This window comes from Limanda limanda, chromosome 12, assembly GCF_963576545.1.
Source record: "Limanda limanda chromosome 12, fLimLim1.1, whole genome shotgun sequence".
In the NCBI taxonomy this organism is placed as follows: domain Eukaryota; kingdom Metazoa; phylum Chordata; class Actinopteri; order Pleuronectiformes; family Pleuronectidae; genus Limanda; species Limanda limanda.
In genome coordinates this window covers 17,797,057-17,821,036 of record NC_083647.1, presented here as the reverse complement: position 1 = coordinate 17,821,036, position 23,980 = coordinate 17,797,057, and the positions used below count along the sequence as shown (strand labels likewise).

General features: G+C 43.0%; 1 protein-coding gene across 1 annotated transcript; it reads left to right on the top strand.

Annotated features, from left to right (window-relative positions):
* The first annotated feature begins 1,133 nt into the window (after window positions 1-1,133).
* Window positions 1,134-23,588, top strand: dtnbb (dystrobrevin, beta b). The gene is made up of 17 exons (XM_061082764.1): window positions 1,134-1,200; window positions 1,492-1,572; window positions 1,691-1,904; window positions 3,816-3,901; window positions 4,205-4,359; window positions 4,480-4,585; window positions 4,945-5,111; window positions 6,147-6,271; window positions 13,234-13,308; window positions 17,189-17,279; window positions 18,341-18,429; window positions 19,484-19,597; window positions 20,885-20,981; window positions 21,325-21,345; window positions 22,796-22,955; window positions 23,223-23,312; window positions 23,515-23,588. The coding sequence occupies exons 1-17, from the start codon at window positions 1,134-1,136 to the stop codon at window positions 23,586-23,588; spliced, it is 1,812 nt and encodes a 603-aa protein (XP_060938747.1).
* Window positions 23,589-23,980: the final 392 nt, after the last annotated feature.

The following is a 23,980-nucleotide window of genomic DNA, read 5'->3' as shown; positions in this document are numbered from 1 at the left end:
ACATAAAACTCTCGTAAAAAAACCCCGAAACTTTTCGTTTTTACACATTTGGCTTTTATACGGACTAAATAAGTGAGATGACATGTTTTATTTAACCAGCTTTTCAGGTGCTGACAGACAGATTTTGAGCAGAGTCGTACTGTTTCCACTCTTTGTGCTAAACGAATCCAATCAGCTGCTGGCTTCTTATTTACTGTACAGACATGAGCGAGCTATCCCGCTTCTCATCTGACTCTCAGCATGAACGAGGTTAAGCCCATTTCCTAAAAATGAAACTACTTTGAATAGAAGGAATTTTGTCAATTGGCTGCATTTATATAGAGCTCGAAGTCTTATCCACCAATCAAAGCATACGATACATCATTGAAGTTAGTGTTCAATGTCTTGCTCAAGGACACTGGAGGAGCCAAGGGATCGAACCGGCAACTTTCTTACTATTGGACGAACCGCTCTCCCTTCTGAGTCACAGCTGCACCCTGTGAGCCGCCACCGCTTTATATTCAAGACACTATCTTTTACTTCTGGTTCTCACTGCTGCCCACACCTCCACGTTTCACTGATTTGAATAGAGATTAAATGATACAAAATGGCAGATCGGGCTGCATGGTCATCGGGCTCATAGGATTAAATTAAGGTGTAATAAAAACTGTTTAATATCATTTCTAGAACGGGCTTCATCATTTGTTAAGAAGTCACATAATCATTCTATCTATACAAAGGTAAGAGATGACTAACACAGTCCTTGATGTTCAAGGTGAATCACGAACATGAAAGGATGTACTGAGTCCTTCGGTGCACTAGCTCATCTGTGCGTTTCCAACATTTAGCTTTACACGTAAGAGATTTCTACTCTCATCACCCCAAAGATAATGAACACATGAAGATTAAACCCTCCAAATGTGGAATTATTAGGTTTTGGGAAAACTTCTTATTTTCTGGAAATATGTTCCTCATTTTGCATAAATGACTCGTGCCTGTGTGTGTGTGTGTGTGTGTGTGTGTAAATCCTGTTCGCTCACACGGCACATTAATGATTTTGGACGATAAAAGAGAGAGCTGTGTGTTGCGTATTATTGCCATGCTGCTGTCTAAAGAGCGAGCGCTGCATGCTCTGCTGTTTGATGTGCCACAGGATGATCGAGGAGGGCAGTAAACGAGGCAAGGCCATGGTGGAGAAGAGGCAGCTCTTCATGGAAATGAGTGAGTGGAGTCGACTGAGAGAAATCTCTTTTCACTATTCATAGCCAGCACTGGCATCATGTAAGTCTGTGACGGGCTCGAAGTTGCACAGGAGGAGATGCGTGGTCCCTCACACGTACAGTATATTTGATTTCCTCCCACACAAAGGGAGCGATGGTGTTTAAATGCACCTCCAGTGAGCCTGACTGCATTTGTACGGTGTTTGGTTTTATTCCATTGAAGTGGACAGCCATCTGTGAAAGCATTTTGTGTGAAAGTCAGTCCCTGCTTTAAATGCATTTGTTTTTTCAGGAGCTCAGAACTTCGATGTCATCCGACTGTCGACTTACAGGACCGCCTGCAAACTGCGGTTTGTGCAGAAGAGATGCAACCGTAAGAGCACGTATAGATTCCTATAAGCTATAATCTGTTGTGATCAGTAGAAAATAGCAAAAGCGGATACAGAGGTGATTGATGGCAGCGTGTCCGTTTGCATCCCCCCCCCTCACAGTTCATCTGGTGGATGTCTGGAACATGATCGAAGCCTTTCGCGACAGCGGCCTCAACACATTGGACCACAACGCTGAGATCAATGTGTCGCGGCTGGAGACTATCCTGTCTTCCATCTACTACCAGCTCAACAAGCGGTTGCCCACCACCCACCAGATCAATGTGGAGCAGTCCATCGGGTTGCTGCTCAACTTCATGGTGGCCACCTATGACAGGTAGGAGGTGTGTGGTCAACCCCCAGAGTCTAGACCCCTGGTGGTGGTTGATGGGAGAGAGAGAATGTTGAGGATCTGAACGAGATGAGAAAGACTTTACATGAGCTCTGGATAGGGAGACTGGAGGTGATTGGGGAGGAGGAGAAAGGTCACAGCGAATCAGTGAAATCACTGTGACAGAGGAGAGATTTCAAGTTTGACACCAACATCCTGATTGGCTGAATTCGATTGTGACAAAATCTGATTAGATTTAACATTAACATGGGTAGAGAGAAAGAGAAACCGGAATGAATGGGACACTGGGAAACCTTTCCTGATTGAACTGATGCTTATCTTCAGTCACTGAGGCCTTTATTGATAGTACACAACCTAAGTGTGAAAGAGCAAAGGGCCAAGTTGGAACCGACCAATAAAGATGATAATAATAATAATAGTTATATCCTCATGCAGTCCAGTTCAGTTCTCCACTTTTGTCAACAGAGGCCACTGTTCTCACCTTTAACAACTGTGCAAACAAACTGATGTTATTTGAGCACGTGCACCTGACAATCAGCTTCCAAGCAGGTAGTCTGTTACTCTAACATGGAATTATAATGATAATAATGATAGTTACTGCTACTTTCTCTATTGAAAAAATATTCCTTTTACAGTCAGGGTTGAATCATTGTCATGGCCAATCTAAGCAAAGTGAAACCCTGAATTTTTTCATAAATTATATATATGATATTTTCTGTCTCTGCTACTACACTGTCTAATTTAAATTCAGGAGTTCAAGGAAATTAGTTTTAGCTCATTAATTAAAACATTTAAAATATTATAAAGCAAAAATACACCAATAAACAATTCTGTGGTTCTAGCTTCTTCATAGTGTGGATTGGCTGCGCTCCCTATCACCTTTTACTCTGGGAAATTGTGTATTTATTTTTTATTTTCTGCTATTTTATAAACCAAACCCAAGAATCCTCCACACTGCCAGAGGAAGGAAAAAACTCAACCAATGTCAGGAATACTGTTGATGTGTTTTTTTAATCATAGACCATCAATATTAATAATACGTTTAAGCTCACAAAAAGGCTCATTAACTTAGTACTGCCCATGATAACTAGTACCCAGACTTCACTGTACAAAAAAAGGATAAAATCAGGATTCAGTCTCCCAACTGATGTTTTACTGTATATCCCTCCTCTTAATGTCTGCTATGTCCTCGAGGCCCCGGACGCTCCGCCTCCTGGAGCACCGAGGTTTATTATTGACCGTAAAGCTCATGTTCATTATATTTACCCTGTGTGCTCAAATTGATTGGCAACTTGCCCTTTCCCATTCAATTGGTTTACTTTTATCTGTAAGGCCACTCCGGTCCTACCTCCCCCACCTTGTTATTGCTCATTGCTCTGGGAACCTGGTGGAAATGACCGTCTGCGATCACAGGAAGTGGTTTCGCTATCTGTCCCTGAGGTCCAAACGGAATTAGGCAGAAGAGCTTTCATGTATCTCTGTTACCTCTGCTCGGAAGTCAGAGCTAAATGAATCGGAAGTGAAAGAGCTGCCCTGTCTCGGCAAGTTAAAGAGATATTAGGGTTCTGAGGCGGACTAATAATGATCATGTTAAGCTGTGATTTAAGTTTTAGATTGTGAGTTTTGACCCTGGAAACTGGTGGGTTTAGTTTATATACTTTCTCATTGGCCTTGCTATATGTTATATCTACCATGGTACAATGTCAAATGTAAATTTTAGCATTATTCCCAACTATTAGAAAGTATGGCGGAAGCAGCAAAATCCCTGAACCAGGCTGCATTTTATTGCTTCTTGATTTAAATGTTAATTAAGACTATGATTATGTTATTCCTTCTTCCTATAAACCAGTAATCTCACTTCAATTCATCAGATTTTACTTTTCTCTCTCCTCGCAGTGAAAGCCATGGGAAGTTGACCGTTTTCTCAATGAAAGCAATGCTGTCGACAATGTGTGGAGGGAAAATTGTGGACAAACTACGCTGTAAGTACATATTTGTACAGTTTTTTACATAAAATGTCAGTAGATTTTCTAAATTCCCTCCGTCTAATAAATATAACATTTGTCCCGGTTATTACATGAACATGCAGTGTGTGTAATGCCTCCTGTAGTTGTTAAAATCAAACACACGGGGGCACTGTTGAAACACAGCACCAAAATTCATTTGCAGTGCATGTATTAGCTGATGAGTATATTCAATACGGATCACGCATCATGTAAATATCAGCAGCGTGTTTACACCATATCTTTTGCTGAGGAAAACATCTGACACGTTCTGTCTCTCAGATATTTTCTCACAGATCTCTGACTCCAGTGGCATCATGGTGTTTGCCAAGTTTGATCAGTTTCTTCGGGAGGTGCTGAAACTGCCCACAGCCGTGTTCGAGGGCCCCTCCTTCGGCTACACGGAGCATTCGGTGCGGACGTGCTTCCCTCAGCAGGTGGGATATCCCAACACCCCTACCCTCTTCTTCTTCTTCTTCCTCTTCTCTTTCTACTTTTTAAACTTTTAATAACGCACACCTCTCATTGGACACACGCGTGTTTGTGTTTGTATCTAGAAGAAGATCATGCTGAACACATTTCTGGATGTGCTGATGGCAGATCCTCCTCCTCAGTGTCTCGTGTGGCTGCCACTCATGCACCGACTTGCTAATGTTGAAAATGGTAAGTTGTAGAATAGATATTGGCTGATTTAGAGGTAAACATTACTTATAATTTACTAAAATTGCTTATATCCACACTGTATTAATGTTTTTTTGTAAGGACGCACAAGTTAGGGAACGTAATATGTGACATTTCATTTGTATCTGTAGCGTTAATTATATCCATCAAATGTATTTGTGTATAAGGCCAACATTCACCTCTGAAGTATATTGGAGTACCAGCATTAGATGACATAAAATGGATACACTAACTTAAAGTACTTCAAAGTTTGAAAGTACATTTCTTGAGTGAATCTTCTCAGCTGCTTTCCACCACTGCTTTAAAGCTGACTGCATGCAATCCTCCTCTTCACTGCTCAGTCTTCCATCCGGTGGAATGTTCATATTGCCGGAGCGAGAGCATGATGGGTTTCCGGTATCGGTGCCAACAGTGCCATGGCTACCAGCTTTGTCAGAGCTGCTTCTGGCGTGGCCATGCCAATGGTCCCCATAGCAACCAGCACCAGATGAAGGAGCACTCGTCTTGGGTAAGACAAAACCCTGATCGCTCTCAATTTTACATTGTGTCGTTCCCTTTTATAGCAATTCAGAAATCAATATCTCTCCTGGAGCAGTCATCCCTCCTGCTACATGTCCTGCAAACCAACAGGGATTAAATGGGTTTTTACTTATTTTGTGCAAATTAAATTGTATCGATTGAAATCACCATGTCGCCAAATTCCCTCACAGCTCAGTCATGATAGAATAAATGGAAATAAAGGAAGACATAGACGGTGGATCCTTAATCCAATTCCCATCCTCCTTGGTTTATTTGTACAGAGAAGAAACACATTGTCTGAGATATATACAAATCAAATGATGACATTTACTAAGAAGGTAATGTTCGATCTGTTCTGGATGATTTCCTACTTTTCATGTAAATAGTTCATCTGTGACATTGTCCACCATGTCATTTTGTTTTACAGCTCACAAAACCATCTGCAAATCCACGTCCCTTTCTGTGACAGTTCATATCGCTGTGCCATTTCCTATGTGCTGCCACGTTTACTTGTATAATGACGAGTGTAAAATGTTTTCATTTTTATTCCTGCTGCACATTTCACGGCGGTTAATTTAATAAGCTTTACATTGAAATTCTCACAAAATGCAAAGAAGAAGAAAGGAAAAGTATTTAAATAGAAAGGGCTCATTCTAGGCTAAAGAAAACAATTTAGATGATCATCACTAGGATTATTTTATATTCAATTTCTGACAATAGATCCCTTTTGCCTAAATCTTACACAATGAACCGTTAAGACTTATTTCGTAGTTTCAACTATTTTTTTGGATCTCAGCAGCAGACAAACCTGTCTGAGACGCAGCAGATGCAAGCTCCTCCTGAGTCTACAGCCGAATGCTGCTGATCCCCACTTCTGACACAGCAAACAGCCTGTTGACCCAGTTATGTAAATGTCTTCCCGAAGCGGCTTATAAAACCGTCTCTATTGCACCCCCACCATGACGGCACCACATACATCACACAAGGTGTCAACACTTTGTTTTTTTTCCTGCTCTCCTCACAGAAGTCTCCGGCCAAAAAGCTGAGCCACGCAATCAGTAAATCTCTGGGCTGCGTCCCCATCGGAGAGCCGCCGCATCCTGTGTTCCCCGAGCAGGCCGAGCGACCGCAGGAACTCGCCCATACTGTGTAAGTGCCATTCCCAAGGTGTTTGTTGCCACTGTGTGTGTCATTAATGAGGGCTACACAACCGCTGTGTTGATTAACAGCGCAGCCAGGCCCGGTGTGCTCATTATCTACAGTCTGTTCTTGTCATGTAACTGCCTCCATCTTTTCCATTTGGCTGTCCCGTCATGACTGATAGATCACCATCTCGCCGAGGTGTCAAGCCCCTGATTATTTGCAAACGTGGAGATGCTGATATACTACACAGGTCCCGGCTGCTGCTGCCGCTAACGGCACAGCCGTCCTCATCAGTCTGTTGGCAATGAAACAGAGACGAGGGTGTAAATCTCACACTCCCGGCTTTGAAGCTCCTCAAAGTCATTATAGGAGATGCATTATATTCTGCTGCTGTCTTAAACCCCGCACATTCATTTACATTTCAGTTGAAAAATAGTACAATTTCCATAATCAATTCCACCGCGGAGAGGCATCTGCAGTCCATGTCGCTGAGGTCACTTCACATTTCCCTCATTGTTGTTGCGGCGGAACCCCGACACTTTAGGCCTCGATCTAGTAATGTTTCAGATTCTAAAAAGTGATCCATGACTTCTGTTGTTTGTGACATTAGTAGGACAAAAACGGGAAATCTCTCAACTTTTCTCACCGGAGCTTTCCGCATTTCTCACGGCACATTTCACCAACCAAATCCTGCTTCATATTCCAGTCACGAGCATCAATCTGAGCTGCCTGTGTATGCGTTTGCTGCTGGCAAGTGTCAGTGACTAACTGATTGTGAGCCACATCACAGGGGAGAAAGTAGCTCAGCAAATGCCAAGAAAAACCGACACAGTGTAAACACATCATCCTGATTTCCTGTTTTACTGCGTGATAGATAACCATCATCTCTGAATCACATCTCACTTCCAGGCTCTGCCCACTGGAGCGAGGAATCTTCTTTTTCTGCATTGTCTCCAAACGTATGCATTTAAGATGACACTTTTATTTGCACAATTTTTACGATGCATCGCAATGTGGAGAATCGGTCGCTGACCCGGATATATCTTCCAACCGAGAGAGGAGCTGATTGGATTAGCATTAGCCCGCACAGTATAGCCTGTCTAGCATGAAATTACATCACTCAAATAGATTAATATTGATTAGACTAGAATTTGTGGCTCAAACTCTTTTGGATTATGTTTCTCAAGTGTCCTCGGGAAACCGTAATCTGTGGCGTGGTTTTGTCTTTTTGTCTGAGAATATTGACTCATGTCCATTTGAGGCTCTCGGTTTGATGGAATTTGTCGCACAAAGGTCTTTAATTGTAAATCTTTTCCTCTGAGGGATTTTTTTCTTGAAGTGAAGTGTCCTGTTTCAACAGTTTTTCATATATACTGAATATCATGTTATTTACAGTGATGGAAAGTACATTTACCCAAGTACATTGAGAATTTAAAGGACTTTACTTAAAGGGACTCTTACCTTTGTTGCATTTGAGAATTACAGCACATTCAAATCATCCCGCCTTCCTCCAATGCCCCACCCCCTCGTTCCCATCCGCGGTGTTTTTTTGAAGAAACTTTATTTACAAGCAGACTGTCAACCTACTGCCTCCGCGCACGCACGTGAGTTTTTGTTTACCAAAGCAATGGATTCGGATTCAGAAGCACCGGTAAGTTATATACATTTACATTCACATATGATGTCGGGCCCGAATGCGCCACTAGAAGCAGACGGAAAACCTGCATGTCCATGCAGCATATTGGCCAACAGACAGGTCTGTCGGCCAATAAGGTCCTTCGGTCCGAAGAATTTTATTGGTTGAAGTTTTCACTAAATATTATGAGAGTGAAATAATTGTTTGTTTTTACTCCTGGTGGGTCTGTCTTGCATTTTAGAGTGTCATTACCTTATTAATACCAATTTAACCTTATCCAAAAAAAGTGTAAAAATGCAACAAAGGTAAGAGTCCCTTTAAGTATTTCCTTTTTAATTTAAATCAAATTAAGATCTATCATCAAAAATCACAATAGAAGCTTATATAAATCAATAAATCCAGTGGTCCCCAACCTTTTTGGCTGATGACCCCTTAAAAATGCATCCCCTTTTTTTTGTACTAGACATTTCTCCCTTTTAACTTCTAAGAACCAAACAGTTCAAATGATCTAATATTAAATAACAATAGCATTGCATAGTTATTTAAAAATATGGAGCTGTGTCACCTCAGAAATTAGAGATTTTGCGTAGGAATTTCCAGGAATTTCTTCCTTCTGCAGACAAAGTGCATTCTAATGCAATCACAAGTGGCATTGCAGGGTTGGTGGCACTGTGTGTGTGTGTGTGTGTGTGTGTGTGTGTGTGTGTGTGTGTGTGTGTGTGTGTGTGTGTGTGTGTGTGTGTGTGTGTGTGTGTGTGTGTGTGTGTGTGTGTGTGTGTGTGTGTGTGTGTGTGTGTTCACTGACTTTAGGATATTGGATGTGACTGTTGACCCCTGAGACTGTGTCTGTCTCTCTATTGTTACGTCTGAAGCAGGGAAGATAGAAGTCTCTATTTGATGAAGGGGGGGCTATTTGTGTTTCCATGTGCGTTGAGGTTTTTTATTTGTGTGCGGTGATTAAATAGCGCTTCTCATCAAGTGTGCAGTGAAAAGATGTTTTTAACCTGACAGCCTTTCAAAGCATGTATTCATCACCGACTGCCATTCTCAGGCTCTGTTCCATATTTAGCTGTGCATGTCTTCAGATTTACAAAGAGACAGGCAAATATTTTTCCAGGAATATTTATATCTGCAGCAGAATACGCCCACATAGGGGATTATGTACAGATTTAATTTTTTTAATAATTCAGAATATAGAATATGAGATGTGAGACCGTAAAATTGAAATGCCAGCAGCTGGTTAGCTTAGCTTAGCACTATAGATAGACAACAACTCTCAACTTCCTCCTATGATCCAAAAACAAAGCCAAAATACCCTGGACACAAACATCAGAGTCTGTGCAGTGTCGATCTGGAGATGGAGCTGCGGTGGCGAAGTCCAGTCGATACATGAGCTTGACCAATCAGGAGTCAGTCTCAGCTGTCAATCATGACGATTCACCTCGTTTTTACATCATGAAGAAAATTCTACAAAACCAAACATACATCAGAGTGATAAGAGATCCCTTATTTAACAGAAACCATATTTGAGAAAAAAATATTTGCAAGTACTTTGTCCCATCCACCCACATGGAGGAGGCTGGATTCATGACCTCGACTGTAGCCATGTTATAAACTGGTGGAGTTAGCTTCAAAAAGTAATTTATAAGCACCTCTGACACTAGTTAACATGTTATACCGATCTTGAAATTGATTTTCTCATCTAAAGGCTGCTGCGGACTAGATGTTTTTAAAACGGTCAAGACTTGTTAATCCTCTGGTGTGCAGCAGCACTAACGCTCATTAAGACAGGGATTATTTCCCAAAACGTTGAACTACTTCTTTAAATCCAACTGTAAATCTGCTGCCTTGAGCCATAATGTAGAAATATTAATGGACTTATCCCAATTTCTTAACTTTCAATTTGAGAAAAATGATAGGTGAACACATTATCTGCCAATCATTCCCATGTGGATTTCCCTGCTGGCTCCTGAAAATCCTTCTTTGCACCAGATCTCTCAGATGATTATTCACAGGAAATCTGCCAAACCTCCGATTTTTGTTCTTCACTGACTCCGTTATATTGATGATGCCTTACAGAGCGAAAAGCATTGTTGGTATCGTGGAGCTAATGCTGCTAGTTGCCAATCCTGATTAATGTTGTTTGAGAGGAAGTGTTATTTCATGTCGTATACCAGGGGACATCCATCAGCGTGGTCTCTCAGGTGTGTGTGTGTGTGTCTGTCTCTGTGTGTGTGTGTGTGAGACGTAAGCGCCAGTGAGTGAGTAATAATGGCAGAATCAGGTTGGAGCGTCAACTTTGATCAAAAGTCCCAAAGCGAACGGACATGAGTCTCCCGGTTGTCTGGCCCCTCGAGGCGTCGTTGTCGTCTTCAGACAAAGTGCAGCTATTCTGATAGTGTTGTGAAATATTTACTGGCATGTGAAAGCAAAGTCTAACGGAAAGCTGAGCTGTGAATTGTCCCAACCCCACCCCCCACTCAAACTGTCAGCAAGATTCTTGGGGATTTGTGTTTTGAACAGGAGTTATAGGTTTGGGATGCACTGTCTGTCTCAGGAACTCTAAATCTTTGATACAGCTTTCTTACCTTCAGACTTAGCCCTGCCTCAGACTTCCTCTGCCGGAAGACTTTCAGTGAGAAAAGTTTGAAAATGGAAAATAGGCCTCTTACCTTACTTTGCATTAATGGGGCACACACTTCAGCGTCAGCCTCTCAGTGCCGTAGCAACCAATTTTCCCACTCTCTATATAATCCCCAGAAATCCCTTAATATTTCAAAATCCCTTCCTCTGTTTTACATCCTTTTTTTGGCTCTCCGGGTCAATGCAAATTCCATCAGGGTCGTTAGAATGGGAGAGAGCAGGCATGTAATTCACTTTTCTGTGAGTGCGATCCATTGGGGGGGGTTTTATAGCCGAGGCACCGGCAGCCTTGGAGGATAATTCGTGCACGGCTGCCAGCAGGAGGGGATGCTTCATGTTTGCGTATTGTTTTTAGCCGTGCATCTTTCCCAAGTCAAATCCCTGTGTGTGCATCCAGCAGTCCTCATCTCCCCCAATCCTCTGCCAAGTGCACGGACAGGGTGGCACATTGTCATTCTCCACGCACAGGTAGAAGGAGGATTAGCGCATTGCAGACTTTGATGTCTTAGTTCCAAAATGTTCTGTCAGTTCGCTCCCATTTGACCTCCAGGCAGCGGCTGAATGTGTGTGTGTGTGTGTGTGTGTGTGTGGCCGACTGTGAGTCCTTAATCAACATATCTCCAGTCAGCGAACCCCAGCGCTGCAGATCCTGATGTGAATGAGTCAGGACTCCTGTAAGAATTAATCCAAATATTAGAGGGAAATGAAATTTGGCTACTCAGAAGCTTTTACGTAAGAAGAAGATGGGTTTTTTTCCCCCATTGCACCCCACTGCGTTCTCGAGAAGGACTGGTGATTATTTATAGAAGGTTAGCTGTGAGGAGCTTTGACTTCTGTGAGGAGCTGAAGGTAAAAGGGGGAAAGAGGTAAGATGCAGTTACTATAGAGGCCAGTTTATTGCACGTTTTCCCCCCTGAAGGGATGAGAGCTGCTTTTTGTTTTAGAGGTTTGCAAGTTGAGAAAATAGCATTTCCCTAATTTCCAGTGTGAGTTTGTTGTAGAGAGGTGAAGAGACGGAGTCAGAGCAGAGAGCTTCAGAGAGGAGAGAGAGAGAGAGAGAGAGAGAGAGAGAGAGAGAGAGAGAGAGAGAGAGAGAGAGAGAGAGAGAGAGAGAGAGAGAGAGAGAGAGAGAGAGAGAGAGAGAGAGAGAGAGAGAGAGAGAGAGAGAGAGAGAGAGAGAGAGAGAGAGAGAGAGAGAGAGAGAGAGAGAGAGAGAGAGAGAGAGAGAGAGAGAGAGAGAGAGAGCGAGTGTGTGTGTCAGGCAGAGAGAGAGGGAGATAGAGAGAATCTACGTCGTCACAAAGTCACGTGACCGCCGAGTTTCCTTGGAGACAGCAGCAGTGTAGTACATTGAGATGCTCGCCTGCTCAGTTGAGGGCAGGTTAGGCATCTGGCAACAGCAGCAGCAGCGGGAGTTGGATGTATTTTGCCCGCCCGCAGGCAGGTGCTCTCTCTCCCCACAGAGGTAAGTGTCTCGGCGTCGGGCTGGAGTTCACCTTCTGAGCGGGAAAGAACTGTAACACGATGAGGGTTGAGTGAGAGGCGGCGGCTGTGGGGTTTTACTTGTGAGCGTTTCTCTGCTTCTGAGGGAGAACGAAGGGAAACATGTGCAGGTTGGAGTAGCGGCAGTTATTTCCTTTTTCCTGTCAATTGCCTCGGAAACTTCAGAAGCGGTACTGTTGACCTTGTCATTCAGTAGCATCCGTGGTTTTCTTTCAAATCTGTGAGGCCACTGTCCTGAGGGAAATTGAAATGCATGAACCAATAATTTGCAGCGTGTCTTTAAAAAGAACACACTCACCCCCTTGAGCATCCTCATTAATGCAGGAGGATATGTACTTTCATTTGTGAGCAAATAACACTGCAAATTCTTTGAATATCATTATTTTTTTCCCTTGCTCCAATTACTGTTTTGTTTGTAGTCGCACAATAATACTGACGAGAGAAAAAGAAATGTGCACTGTTGAGGCACTTTATGACACCGGAGGGGGAGAGGGCTCTTAGTGCTTCTTGCTGATAACAGTCTCCTGCATGTGTTAACGAGGGCTTTAAATAAACTAGTCACTTACAGTAGAGCCATTGCGGTGAGATAAATCCGTGCAGACTGAGGAGGTGCAGCTACAGAGACGTGACAATCAAGTGCCGCCGCGAGAGGGCTGCTATTTGCTGTGGCGGGTGAAGTGTGACGCCGAGAGCACCTGAGATGCGACGAGAGATATTTTGATCCGTTAATGAGACTCGGTGGTCCGGGGCGGAGACCAGCTCGTCGGGGGCCGCTGATCCCGCCGCCAGATGGACCCCATTGCTTTGTTTACTCGCACAAATTACCTCCCACAATGTCACCTCTCCTGGTTTTTCACAGGCTTCCACTTTGATTAGATTTCTCGTCGGCCGTTGTCGCTTTTGCTCGTGTTAATTAAGCTTAAGCGAATAGGCAGAAAAAAACGTATAGATTGCCGTCTATTATATAAGTCAATTATTTCACGACAGTTCTTAAGTTAGCACGAGGACAACAGGCATCCACCAATCAGGAGTTGGCAATGGTCGCCACCTGCCTCCCTTTTTCGCCCTCTTTTGTGCTGATTTATGAATATGAATACAATGCAAATGCCCTCTCCTCCATTCCCTGGTGACACGCACCTCAGGCCTCTGCAGTGTAGCATTAAAGACCTCTAATCTTGTCTTTTAGTCAGCCGACACCAGTGGCCAACAACATGAACGACACAATTCTCATGTCCTCTGGGGCCCCTACTCCCACCAAAAGGTAAGCACCCCCAGGCACAATGTTTCTTCTTTTAAAGGATGTGTTTTCAGATTATTCCAAGCAACTGGGTTTACTTGATTACCCCCCCCTAAGTGTTTTCCTCAAGGATGACAAAACATCAGTTTAAGTCACACGCCTACAAGATAAATCTGTTTAATCACACGGATTCAGTGTGTCCTCAGAAAAGGTGACACATCCTCTCTCATCGGGGGGGCAGGGACGAGAGGCGTACAGATGTTATTTGCTCCACACTTGACTTGCCTCTCACACTTGACACACATTTTTCTTTTTTTTTGCATCGGAGCAGCATTGCCCTTGTGAGTGTATTTTTAGAGGGAGATTTGTTCCGCTGTCATGAAGGGTGTGTGAGCTCTCCTGCTGAAAGGGCTGATTTGACAAATAGATCATGATAGAACTGGAGCCTTCACCATGTAAGCAGATAGCCGGCGCCCCGCTCCGTGATCGCTGCCTAATTGCCCTCCTCGTTTGAGCCCCTCTCAGTTGAAGGCCACCTCTGTTGCTGTGTATTCAGAGTGTGGTAATGAGCCATCGTGATTTGGAACGGGATAATGGAGGGCATGCAGAGGGGAGCTGCAATGCATCCGCACTCTGTCCTGCAGGTCCGCGCCGGGTGAATTTCTCTTTTGTGCATCGGTGTCTCTCCCGTCACAATTTTTATTTGCACTCTGTGTTTGCAAGATGGAAGCGCTCAGGGACTCGGGACGTCCCACAACACATTAGCAGGGAGGAGGCGTCACCGTCCACTGTACAGAAATAACAGAGGTGTGACCATCCACCTTTTTAAAGATCAGGTTTGAAACCCAGACAAAGGCTTTGTAGACAGTTGAGAGAGAGAGACCCCCGTCCCCCCCCCCCACACACACTTGTGCTCCTCTGGGCAGGGTTATCAGTACTACACCAGGACCCAGGCAAAAAATATATGAGAGTGAGCCTTAAAAAGTGTATTATTCTATCATATAAATCCAAGATACCTTATATTTTAGAGAGAATTGAATCATCTAACTCTGCTGGAAGATTTCCTTTCTGCATGTATGAAAATGAGATGCTAACAATCGATACTAGATTAAGGTTCTTGCGGAGGAACATTTTGTGCATTGCAGTCATGTCTCTGTGGGCTGACAGCATGGAGATTAGAGCAGGTCTGAGGGAAGCTGACGAGATGGGGACACCGGAGGCGGTAAAGCGATGCCTTGCTTCCAGACCCGTGGAGGTCAGTGGAAGACGTCACGTGTTGCAGCACGTTTGCAAGTGGAAGGCGACGCTGCTCTCTTGAGGTTCGTCTCACTGTGGCAGTAACGAAGAAGCCTGATAACCTTTGTCTTGACATTTTGCTCTGTGAGTCAGAGCTGCTTTGGGAAGATGTCATGCACCGAGGATGCTGTTTGCCTCGGGCGGGCATAACAACTACAAAGCTGCCATATTTGGGGCAGGAATTGCGCATTAAGCCGGTGTGACGCTTCCAAAATAGGTTGTGTTGAGCCTGGTGTTGGAGAGCGGCAGATAAGGTGTTGGATGAGAAGGGAAGGAGCAGGTTTCTCTGAGGTTCGGTTTGCAGACAACAGAGGAGCGGTCGCTACCCGGCTGTCTTTGTGTCACATTTGGTTTGTAAATATTAATCTAGTGTTAGAATTACCCTGCACTGGCCTGCCTGCCTTTGAGCCAAAGATGTCACCTCTGAATAATGCAAAGGTCCTTGTGGCTCTGCCTCAGCCCAGTAGCCTCGGAGCACCGGAGCCGTCTGTGTGCGTTGACCCTTTCAAATTCCACTTTTCACGGGCGACAGAATTTACAAAAGCGCGATCCATGATAGCGTGTCAGTGCGGAGTTGGAGGAAAAGGTTGAGGGGAAAGTGAGCGTTACAGCCTGTGCTCTCTGATACTGTCTGCTCTGCTGACATTGCATCTGTTCCCTCGCTCTCTCTCTCTCTCTCTCTCTCTCGAAGACAAAAGCTCACTGTAGCGCTGGTCCTCCAAGGGTGAACCACCGCCGTCACCGCCGCTGTATTTATTACCTGTTAGTCATGCAGAGCCACGGCAGCGGGAGATAAAATTTTAATAACTAAAGAAAATGCTGTCTCAAGCTTGGAAAGATAGAGGGGAGGTGACATGAACTGAGTCAGCAGCCCAGCGCAACCGGCACCTGAAACATAGAATTAGATAACTGAGAATGTATTTGCTGAAGGACGGCACGCTGGCGAAGCAGGAATGTACCCAGTTTGAATCCTGGATTGGCCTGTGTGCGTGTTCCTCCTGTGTCTGTGTGGGTTTTCTCTGGTTACTCTGGCTTCCTCCCACTGTCCAAAGACATGCAGATTGTGGATTAGGTTGACTGGAAATTTCTAAATCGAGAATGTCAGATGGTTTTGTCTATATCCTGCAATATGCCTGCAACCTGTCCAGGCTGTTCCCCGTCTCCCACACACACACACATGTATCTATAATAATGAAAGATGCAGTTAGAAGCGAGAAATGTCACCTCTTCAATGTGACGTTTAGATTTCCTCTCAGAGTTTTGACCTTCATATGTGTGTCGAAAGAATCAGTTGTGTATCAGTTTCTTACCAAAATAGGATCAGCACTGTGTGAGATATTGTGTAAGAGTGGAAAAAAAGGCAAAGAAAGAATCTGTGACTAAAATAAAACTACCTGGGAACGATGCCAGCTCAGGAGGGCTTCCAGGCAGTTCGTGCATCTTGGTCCAAAACATGGCACAGATCCTCTGGCATCGCTGGGAAAATCCCTGAAGAAGCGACGCCAGAGGCAGCAGCGAGACCGATGACATGTAGTCCAACCCCGAAAAGTCTGTGTAGGGTCACAGCTTCTCCCGATCCAACCCCGAGCAGCTCCTTGATGCTTGTTAATGTATCACTTTAATCCTGCAAGAACCCTCAGGCTGCGTCGATGCTTTCGCCCGAGGACGAGCCTGTAAATTATTTAGGAAGTGTTCCATTTAAAAGGACATTTTTTGACATCCTCCCTAAAAAAGGATGTAAAAGGAAGTGCATTTACAGTTTGCGGAGCGATTTCACTTTTTTCTCTTTTTGCAGAGTTCTCTCCAGTCAGTGGACGTTATCTTGAAACTAGTCGAATGATCTGCAGAGTATTTTTAGATAACTTCAATGAAACAAAAAAAATCTTTAAACAAGCGAGGTAGGAGCCGGGATTTGCTAAAATTATCTGATCACACCGGCAGCTTTTTATTATTTATTTTTTTATCTTGCTTTGAGCAAGATACGCTTTTAAGTGTTGAGTTTTTGCTGGTGTTTTTTCGGGCCTGGGTAGTGAACCGTGTAGGGGCTGCAGTTGTTGATGCAGCGCATTCGAAGCCAGATTGTGTTTAATGATCTTAATCATCGCTCGCTCACCAGTCGCAGTTAGACGGCGCCCGGCACCATTTCAGCTCCCCTTCACTCCTCATTTCAGGCCGGCTGCCGAGAAAGGACAGCATATGTTCAGTCATTTGTCCACGCCATATGCCACGCCCCCCGTGATCATTTAAAGTCTCATGCCGTATTTGACATTTCCAGTCGATGATGAAATGGCCAGCATGGGCCTTGGCACGGTCGCAAATGCATTTGGCATGCTGCATTCTGTCCCATCCATCTCCGCTCATTGTTATGACCAATTAACTCCGACTGTCTGTCAACACTGGAGTCAAAGCCAAGTGTCATAAATTAAGGTCACCTTTATTATAAAGTTTCCTTTTTCATGCAAATTCTTGTACATGATCACTTTGACTCCTCAAACTTTTCTTTGTACTTACATAAGAGTTTTTGACATTGGATTCAGTGTCGTGTTTGTGTGTGTGTGTGTGTGTGTGTGTGTGCGTGATGTATCTCTCCATCTCTGACTTTGGACAGTGTCTTGGAGAGTCCCAGCCGGCTGGATGAAGAGCATCGCCTCATCGCCCGCTATGCTGCCCGCCTGGCGGCCGAGGCGGGCAACTCCACGGTGAGGGTCTCGCAGAATGCCCCCCCCCCCCCCGGTGGTCTTCAGTCATCCTGCATTTCACGTTTATGCTCTGACTAGTTACTGTTATGCACTCTATATCTGGAGAACCTAGTCGTCAGTGATCCAGCTCAAAGACCACGGAAGTCAAACTGTTGTGGTTCGCAGTCATAAATAATGAGGAGCGGGAAATATGAGGTTCCTTATATTCCTGCAGTTTTACTCGTTTGATCACTTTTCTTGAAACATGATGAATTAGGAAACACGTCCAGAGTTGATTTGGCGACGTCTACACTGTACATGTAGTACAATTTAATACAACAACAAATTCTTCTTCAGCAGGTGATTCATCAGAGATTCAACAGAAAAGGCACCCAAACAACAAAAATAAATCACATTGATTTAATAAATAACTAACCACAACTGGAATCGGATTTCATGCTGCCAAAGGCACGAGTAGCTGGACAACTGACAATAAATAAAAAAGGCGGGCACGTCCACAGTTCCGTCCTGTTCTGCAAAAATAAAGCCAAATTTCCTGGATAATTTAAAATGTAAGAAATGGATTTTGTCTGTTTTTGAGACATATTATTAATAACTGATCATTGTCGGCTCTAAACACAGTGACACACACAATACATTGCATTTTGGGAGTTGCATTCTTTTAACATGAAACAGCTGCACTAGTAAATGTTGGGTAAGCATTAGCACTAAAGGGTTACAAATCCAATGCATTGAGAATGAACAGGCTGATAGATAAAATGACTCATGAGTAAATTAAAACATATGGTTTGGTTTCGCAAAAAATCTCAAGGATTAGGACTTAACTTGGCTTGCAATAAATCTTTATATATTATTTTGGATTGACAAAAAAAAGTCCAAGTCTGAAAGTGTTCATGTGGGGTTACTGTGGGTTTAGGGTGTGATTGGATTTCCTATTTGCAGTATGTGGAAGGATAAAGAAAATCTTAGGTGACCTAAAATGGCTCCATCTTGCATGCAGAAGCATAATCAGTCTCCAGCAGATCATTAATTTCTTTCTGTGATCTTTTTTAAAATTTCAGCAACAGTGTCCTCCAACAGATCTGAGTTTCAACTTTGATGCCAACAAGCAGCAGAGACAGCTGATCGCAGAGCTGGAGAACAAAAACAGGTACGATTCACTTAAACATCTTTTATTCAGTGGAAATCAATCACTTTGTATTGATTCATTTGCAGTGGTATAACTAAGCACATTTATTGAAGTACTAAACTATAGTTACTACTACTACTGTAGCTACTTAATACTTCTACTGCATGTCAAAGGGAAGTATTGTAATTATTACTCCACTACATTTATCTGACAGCTGTAGTTACTTGTTACTTTGCATTTTGCACATTAAACATAAACTGGAATGGCACTTAGTAGAGTGCATACCTCCACCAAGGCCTAGCGGTCCCCTTAAATTCAATGAAGCTGCACCAAGTTGCACACACTCATTAATATCGGTCCCCTAAATATGCCTGATTTTATTTGTTTCCAAGATCCATGAATCATTCTCTGGGGTGAAAAACGCCCTGTCTTGCGATTTTACATAAAGTGATCAAAGATTTGTGGATCCAAAACAAAATATAATGGGATTTTCATGGAAATCCTTCCAATAATTTGTGCGTTATCTTCCTTACAAACAAACAAATCAACCAACAAACAAACGAACGGGGGTGGAAACGTAACTTATTTGCCGTAGGTAACAAATAAGCACAATATAGTAAAATTTACACTTTTAAATTTTGTGAAATACAAGTTTTTCCTTTTTCCCTGGAATGAGATTAAGACACTCATAGCACTTTAGAATCTGTCTGGTAAATACAAGGCTATAACGAGCGGTAAACTCTATAATTAAAACAGTAACGTATTTTAATAATTATTCACTAGTTTATTTCTATAAAAGATCAAATTTTAAAGGTATATTATATACATATATATAACAGTAGTAAATAGAACACTCTTCAATCAGTCCTTCTGCATGAGATGTGTTTTTTACTTTCTCGTACTTAAAAAGTATGTTTTGCTCATAATACTGTTAAAATTTGAATATAGACATGACCGGCTTTTTCAATAATGCATCAGTACTTTCAAAGAATCTCTTCTCCACTGCTGCTGAACAGCTTCTTGCTGCGGGAATAATAAAGGAATATCTTTTTATTATCTCGTCTGACTTATTCAGGGAGATCCTGCAGGAGATCCAGAGGCTACGTCTGGAGCATGAACAGGCCTCTCAGCCGACCCCGGAGAAAGCCCAGCAGAACCCCACGCTTCTGACCGAACTGCGGCTCCTCAGGTATCGTCCCAGCTGCGACAGCAGTTTCCTCCCAATGAAAGGAAGGGAAGAAAGAGCGAGAATATATATTACGAAAATGAAATAGTAAAACCACTGCAGGGCTGTTGTGTTTTTATGGGCTGAGCTCATTCTTCAAGTAGAAATAATGTCTCTTCTAATTCAGGAGGGTGTTTTTTTTTAATTTGCAGCAATGGCATTTATCACGCTGGCAGGACGACGAGACCCCTGGGTTTAGTTCTTGGATGAGAGTCATCCTGTGAGGACATGTTACAGCGCTTGTTGCCTTGAATTACTTCTTATTTGTCTGGTCTGCCCTAAATAATGAATAATGAATATAAATAATAACCGCCCTTCAACATATAATTTAGCTTGATGCATTTGAATCTTTATTTTTCCAACATCCTCACATTCTGATTCTTTTGCATGTTGAATGATTGTTGTAGGGAAACAGTTCCATATACTATTCCAGAAACAAAATAATTAAACAGTAAAAGATTAAATCTAATCAACTGTTTACACACCAATTATTACTTTCCCCAGTTTTAAATCAAACATGTGACAAATGGTTGCTACAGAGACACTGTGAACACCAGAGGGCGATAACAGGCTGGAGTTCTCACTACAAAGAGACGTACACATCATGAGTCTTAAACTCAGATGACCTGTGGGTAGGTTTTTCTCTCCTAAATTAAATTAAGATAATTAGAATTTAATATAATTTGAAACTCAGGAACTAGTCGATCTCTCTCCTCTCCCTTCTACCATCTCTGCTTATGCACAAGAGGAAAACATTATCAACTCTACATCTCCTTCGCAACTGTCCTTGTCCATCTTGTCAAATTAATATTGATTAAAAGATGTTTTGAAGCCTCATGTACCACAGAACATCAGAATTCCTGTTGACCAGTGAGGTTGTTGTTCCGGCTGCTTCCTGGATGTTAGATGTAGATTTAAAAGCACAGGGTCATGGTCAAATGTCTGTGGAGATCCTCAATCATCCAGGTCATGGTATAAAGTGTTAAAAACAGGTCAACTGGACTTGGTTCAGTCTTTACACTCAAATGTTGCAGTCCAAAAAGAGTAAAGATTTGTGGATGTGTCATTGGTGCAGGTAAAAAAAAATACAAAAATATATTTCTGCATATGATCGTTGAAATGGTGACCCTTAGATAAAAGTAAAATTAGAGGTAGAGAGGTTTGTAAACAGCCTGCTTTATGCTTCATTAGTGTCATAACCAGGTAGAACTTCCTCCTTTATTCTTTTTAAACCCTGTCCTCCTGTTGCAGACACAGGAAGGACGAGCTGGAGAGGCGCATGTCGGCGCTGCAGGAGAGCCGACGGGAGCTGATGGTGCAGCTGGAGGGGCTCATGAGGCTGCTAAAGGTGAGAATATGGCCTGTGTGCAGATGTTCAGCACTCAAGTGGGACGAAAAGACCCCTGAACCAGTAGAGATAAGATGTAGACCTGCTGTTACTCTTTGGCATTTTACAGGTTCTGTCATTGATAACATATTCTATCATAAAAGCCTTGCTGGTATGTTTAATGAAATTAGATGCTGATGCTTTAAATTATCCACGACCAACACATTGCAGCAATCTTGCGATTTGTTAAGCTGCCGTAAGGTGCATGCAGAGATCCTTCCTTTCACTGCGTTAATTCTGTTGCTCTCACTCTTCTTGCTCTCTCCCTCTCCCTCTCTCTCTGCTGACCTTTGCCGGCTGATAGGATGAGGAGCAGAAGCAGGCAGTAAGTTGCCCTTAATTCAGTCTGACAGGCTCAATACCTGGCTGGAGTAACAGCATTTAGTTTAACGCCTCTGTACGCCTCCCTTCACACAGATGTGGTTAAAGGAAGTTTGAGAAGATGATAGGATTCCACTCTCTAACCGGGTTGCACTGATCTAGTCCTCTTACCCAGACGGAGACTCATTCTTTCAAAACGCGTTCCTCACGTCCGTCGTCTGAATAAGTTTGAGAGAACCGTGTTTTTCTTTAGCCCCAATGTCAGAGACCTGTTCCTTTCCTCGGCCCTAACAACCTCCCTTCTAATGTGACTGCAGTCTGGCCGGCCATCTGCTGCCTGGCTCCGAGCCATCGACCTGGGCCTGCACTAGTCCCAGAGACACACAGTCATCGTTTCTCTGTGAGATATAGCTCCCAGCTCAGCACAGGCCCCAGCCGCCCGCCCACACATGCTTCTCATTACCCCCCCGGTGCAGCAAAGGTGCACCACAGAGACTCTGAGTGCAGCCAGCCAGTGCAGGATTAGCTGAAGATTTTCTTGCCTTTTATACTGTGGTTTTTGTTTGTTTGGCCCCGGAAGGATTCAAATCTTTCGGTCACATCTGTGTCTATGTTTGTTTGTTTAAAGTCATCTTTAAAAATAAAGATGTCAACGCTTCCTAAAGCTCAAATCTGGGACTTCATTGGAACGCAGCTGGTCCAGAACTGGAACTGTCTATGAAGAGATTAATTAGATGATAGAAGTTTTGTTTCCCAGATTCTCCGAAAATAAATAAAACCACTTTTCTCCAGGATGTGCTGAGAATCACACCTTCAAAATTCTTAGAGGTGGGACAAACCTGGAAGTATTAGGGTCATATTGAAGGGAAGAAAATTAGATTTTGAGACTAATGTCATTAATTATATAAGGGACTTTGTAATACATAAGAATAAAGTGATAATAATACAATAACAAAAAATAAGCAGTGAGGAAAACCTGTTCCTCAAAAGTCATGATACTTGATCATATGCTGAATAACCGCAAAGTGGAAGTATTTCATTATTTGTGAAGCTTATGTCACTTAACAACATGCTCTATGTTCGTCATTTCAATGCAGACGACAGGCTGATCTTCTGATCTCCCAACTCCAAAATGAAACATAGCCTTATTATGACTTGTATTCCTGTACATGTGCAAACTTTTTCTCATAAAATAACGACTTTATTTCCTGAAATCTCAAGATATTTCCCCCCTTTAAAGCTCTGTCCTGCAAAGCTGTATTTTGAGTTGACAGATTAATTTGATGATAAAATAAGACACATTATGCACACATTCCTGAAGTATGTTTACAAAATGTGCAGCTGTTCTTTCTTCAAATCTATTTTAATGCTGCACTGTGGACACTGTGCTCTTTGCTGATCATGCTGTAACTTTCCTCGGCGTATTTTTTTCTTCTTCTTATCTTATCCTGCAGTCCCAGTCTGGAAGCTCTCCTCACTCTTCCCCCAGTCACGGTGCAGGCTGCTCCATGCCCATGCCCATTCGCTCCACCTCGGCTGGGTCCACCCCAACCCACACACCCCAGGACTGCCTGGCAGGGGTGGGGGGGGACGTGCTCGAGGCCTTTGCTCATGGTGAGTGGAAACCAACACCTGAAACAAAGCATTCATTGCAAACTCATACAAAATGCACAACGTCCTGAGTAGTGAATGTCAGTGTGGGAAGAAGACCTCAGTAGCACTTTGGAATAGTGCTCAGTGAACACAAGTTTACAATCTGCACTTCAGCTGCCTCTGCCTGTTTGCCGGCCTTTCCTCTTCCTCCACTTTCACATGGTTTCACTGCACAACTAGAGGCCGCATGTGTTTCTAATCTGGCTCTGACATGTGTCTGTTCCCCAGGTGTACCTAGAAACCTTCGGAATGATTTACTAGTGGCTGCTGATTCAATCACAAACACCATGTCATCTCTGGTGAAAGAACTGCACTCAGGTCAGTCCACAGCACAGGTTTTACGACAAAAGCCTGTTTTACCATCTGGATTCGATCCTCCTTTGTTTCCTGGGGTTTGAGTCTTTATTGAAGACTGTGTCCTTCCCTGAAATTGTTGTCATTCTTACACCTGCGTCTGATATGTTCTCCTCTATATTTTTGAGTTTTTAACAAAGCAAAGAAAAACATTTATGTTTTTAAGTTGACGACGTGGCGGAGGAAGAGGACGCCAACATGAGGAACGGTGGGGACAGAGGTGAGTCCAGCTACATGTGAATACAGTCGTTTCACAATTGAACCTGTCATAGCCAGTTTTGCATAGTAACTAAATACCGTAAACCACTAAAAAAAATGACCATTTAGATCGAACAAAACACAAACACGATACATTTCCTCTCTTTTTTCAGCTGAGGCACAATGACAAGTGAAAAGTAGGAACTATAATTAATTAAGATGTTCAGCAAATTTAACCTACTGCAGTTTATTGACTCAAGATGACGAGATAATTGAGGATTCTGACAAAAAAAATTGGGATTTTACGAGATAACAGGATAATTAACTCATGACCTTGAGATAATGTGATAGAATAAAATTAGGGCAAACGTGGCCTAGAAACAAGCTTCCTGAAGTACATGAATTCTCTATAAGAAGAGTTAAATATTTGCAGG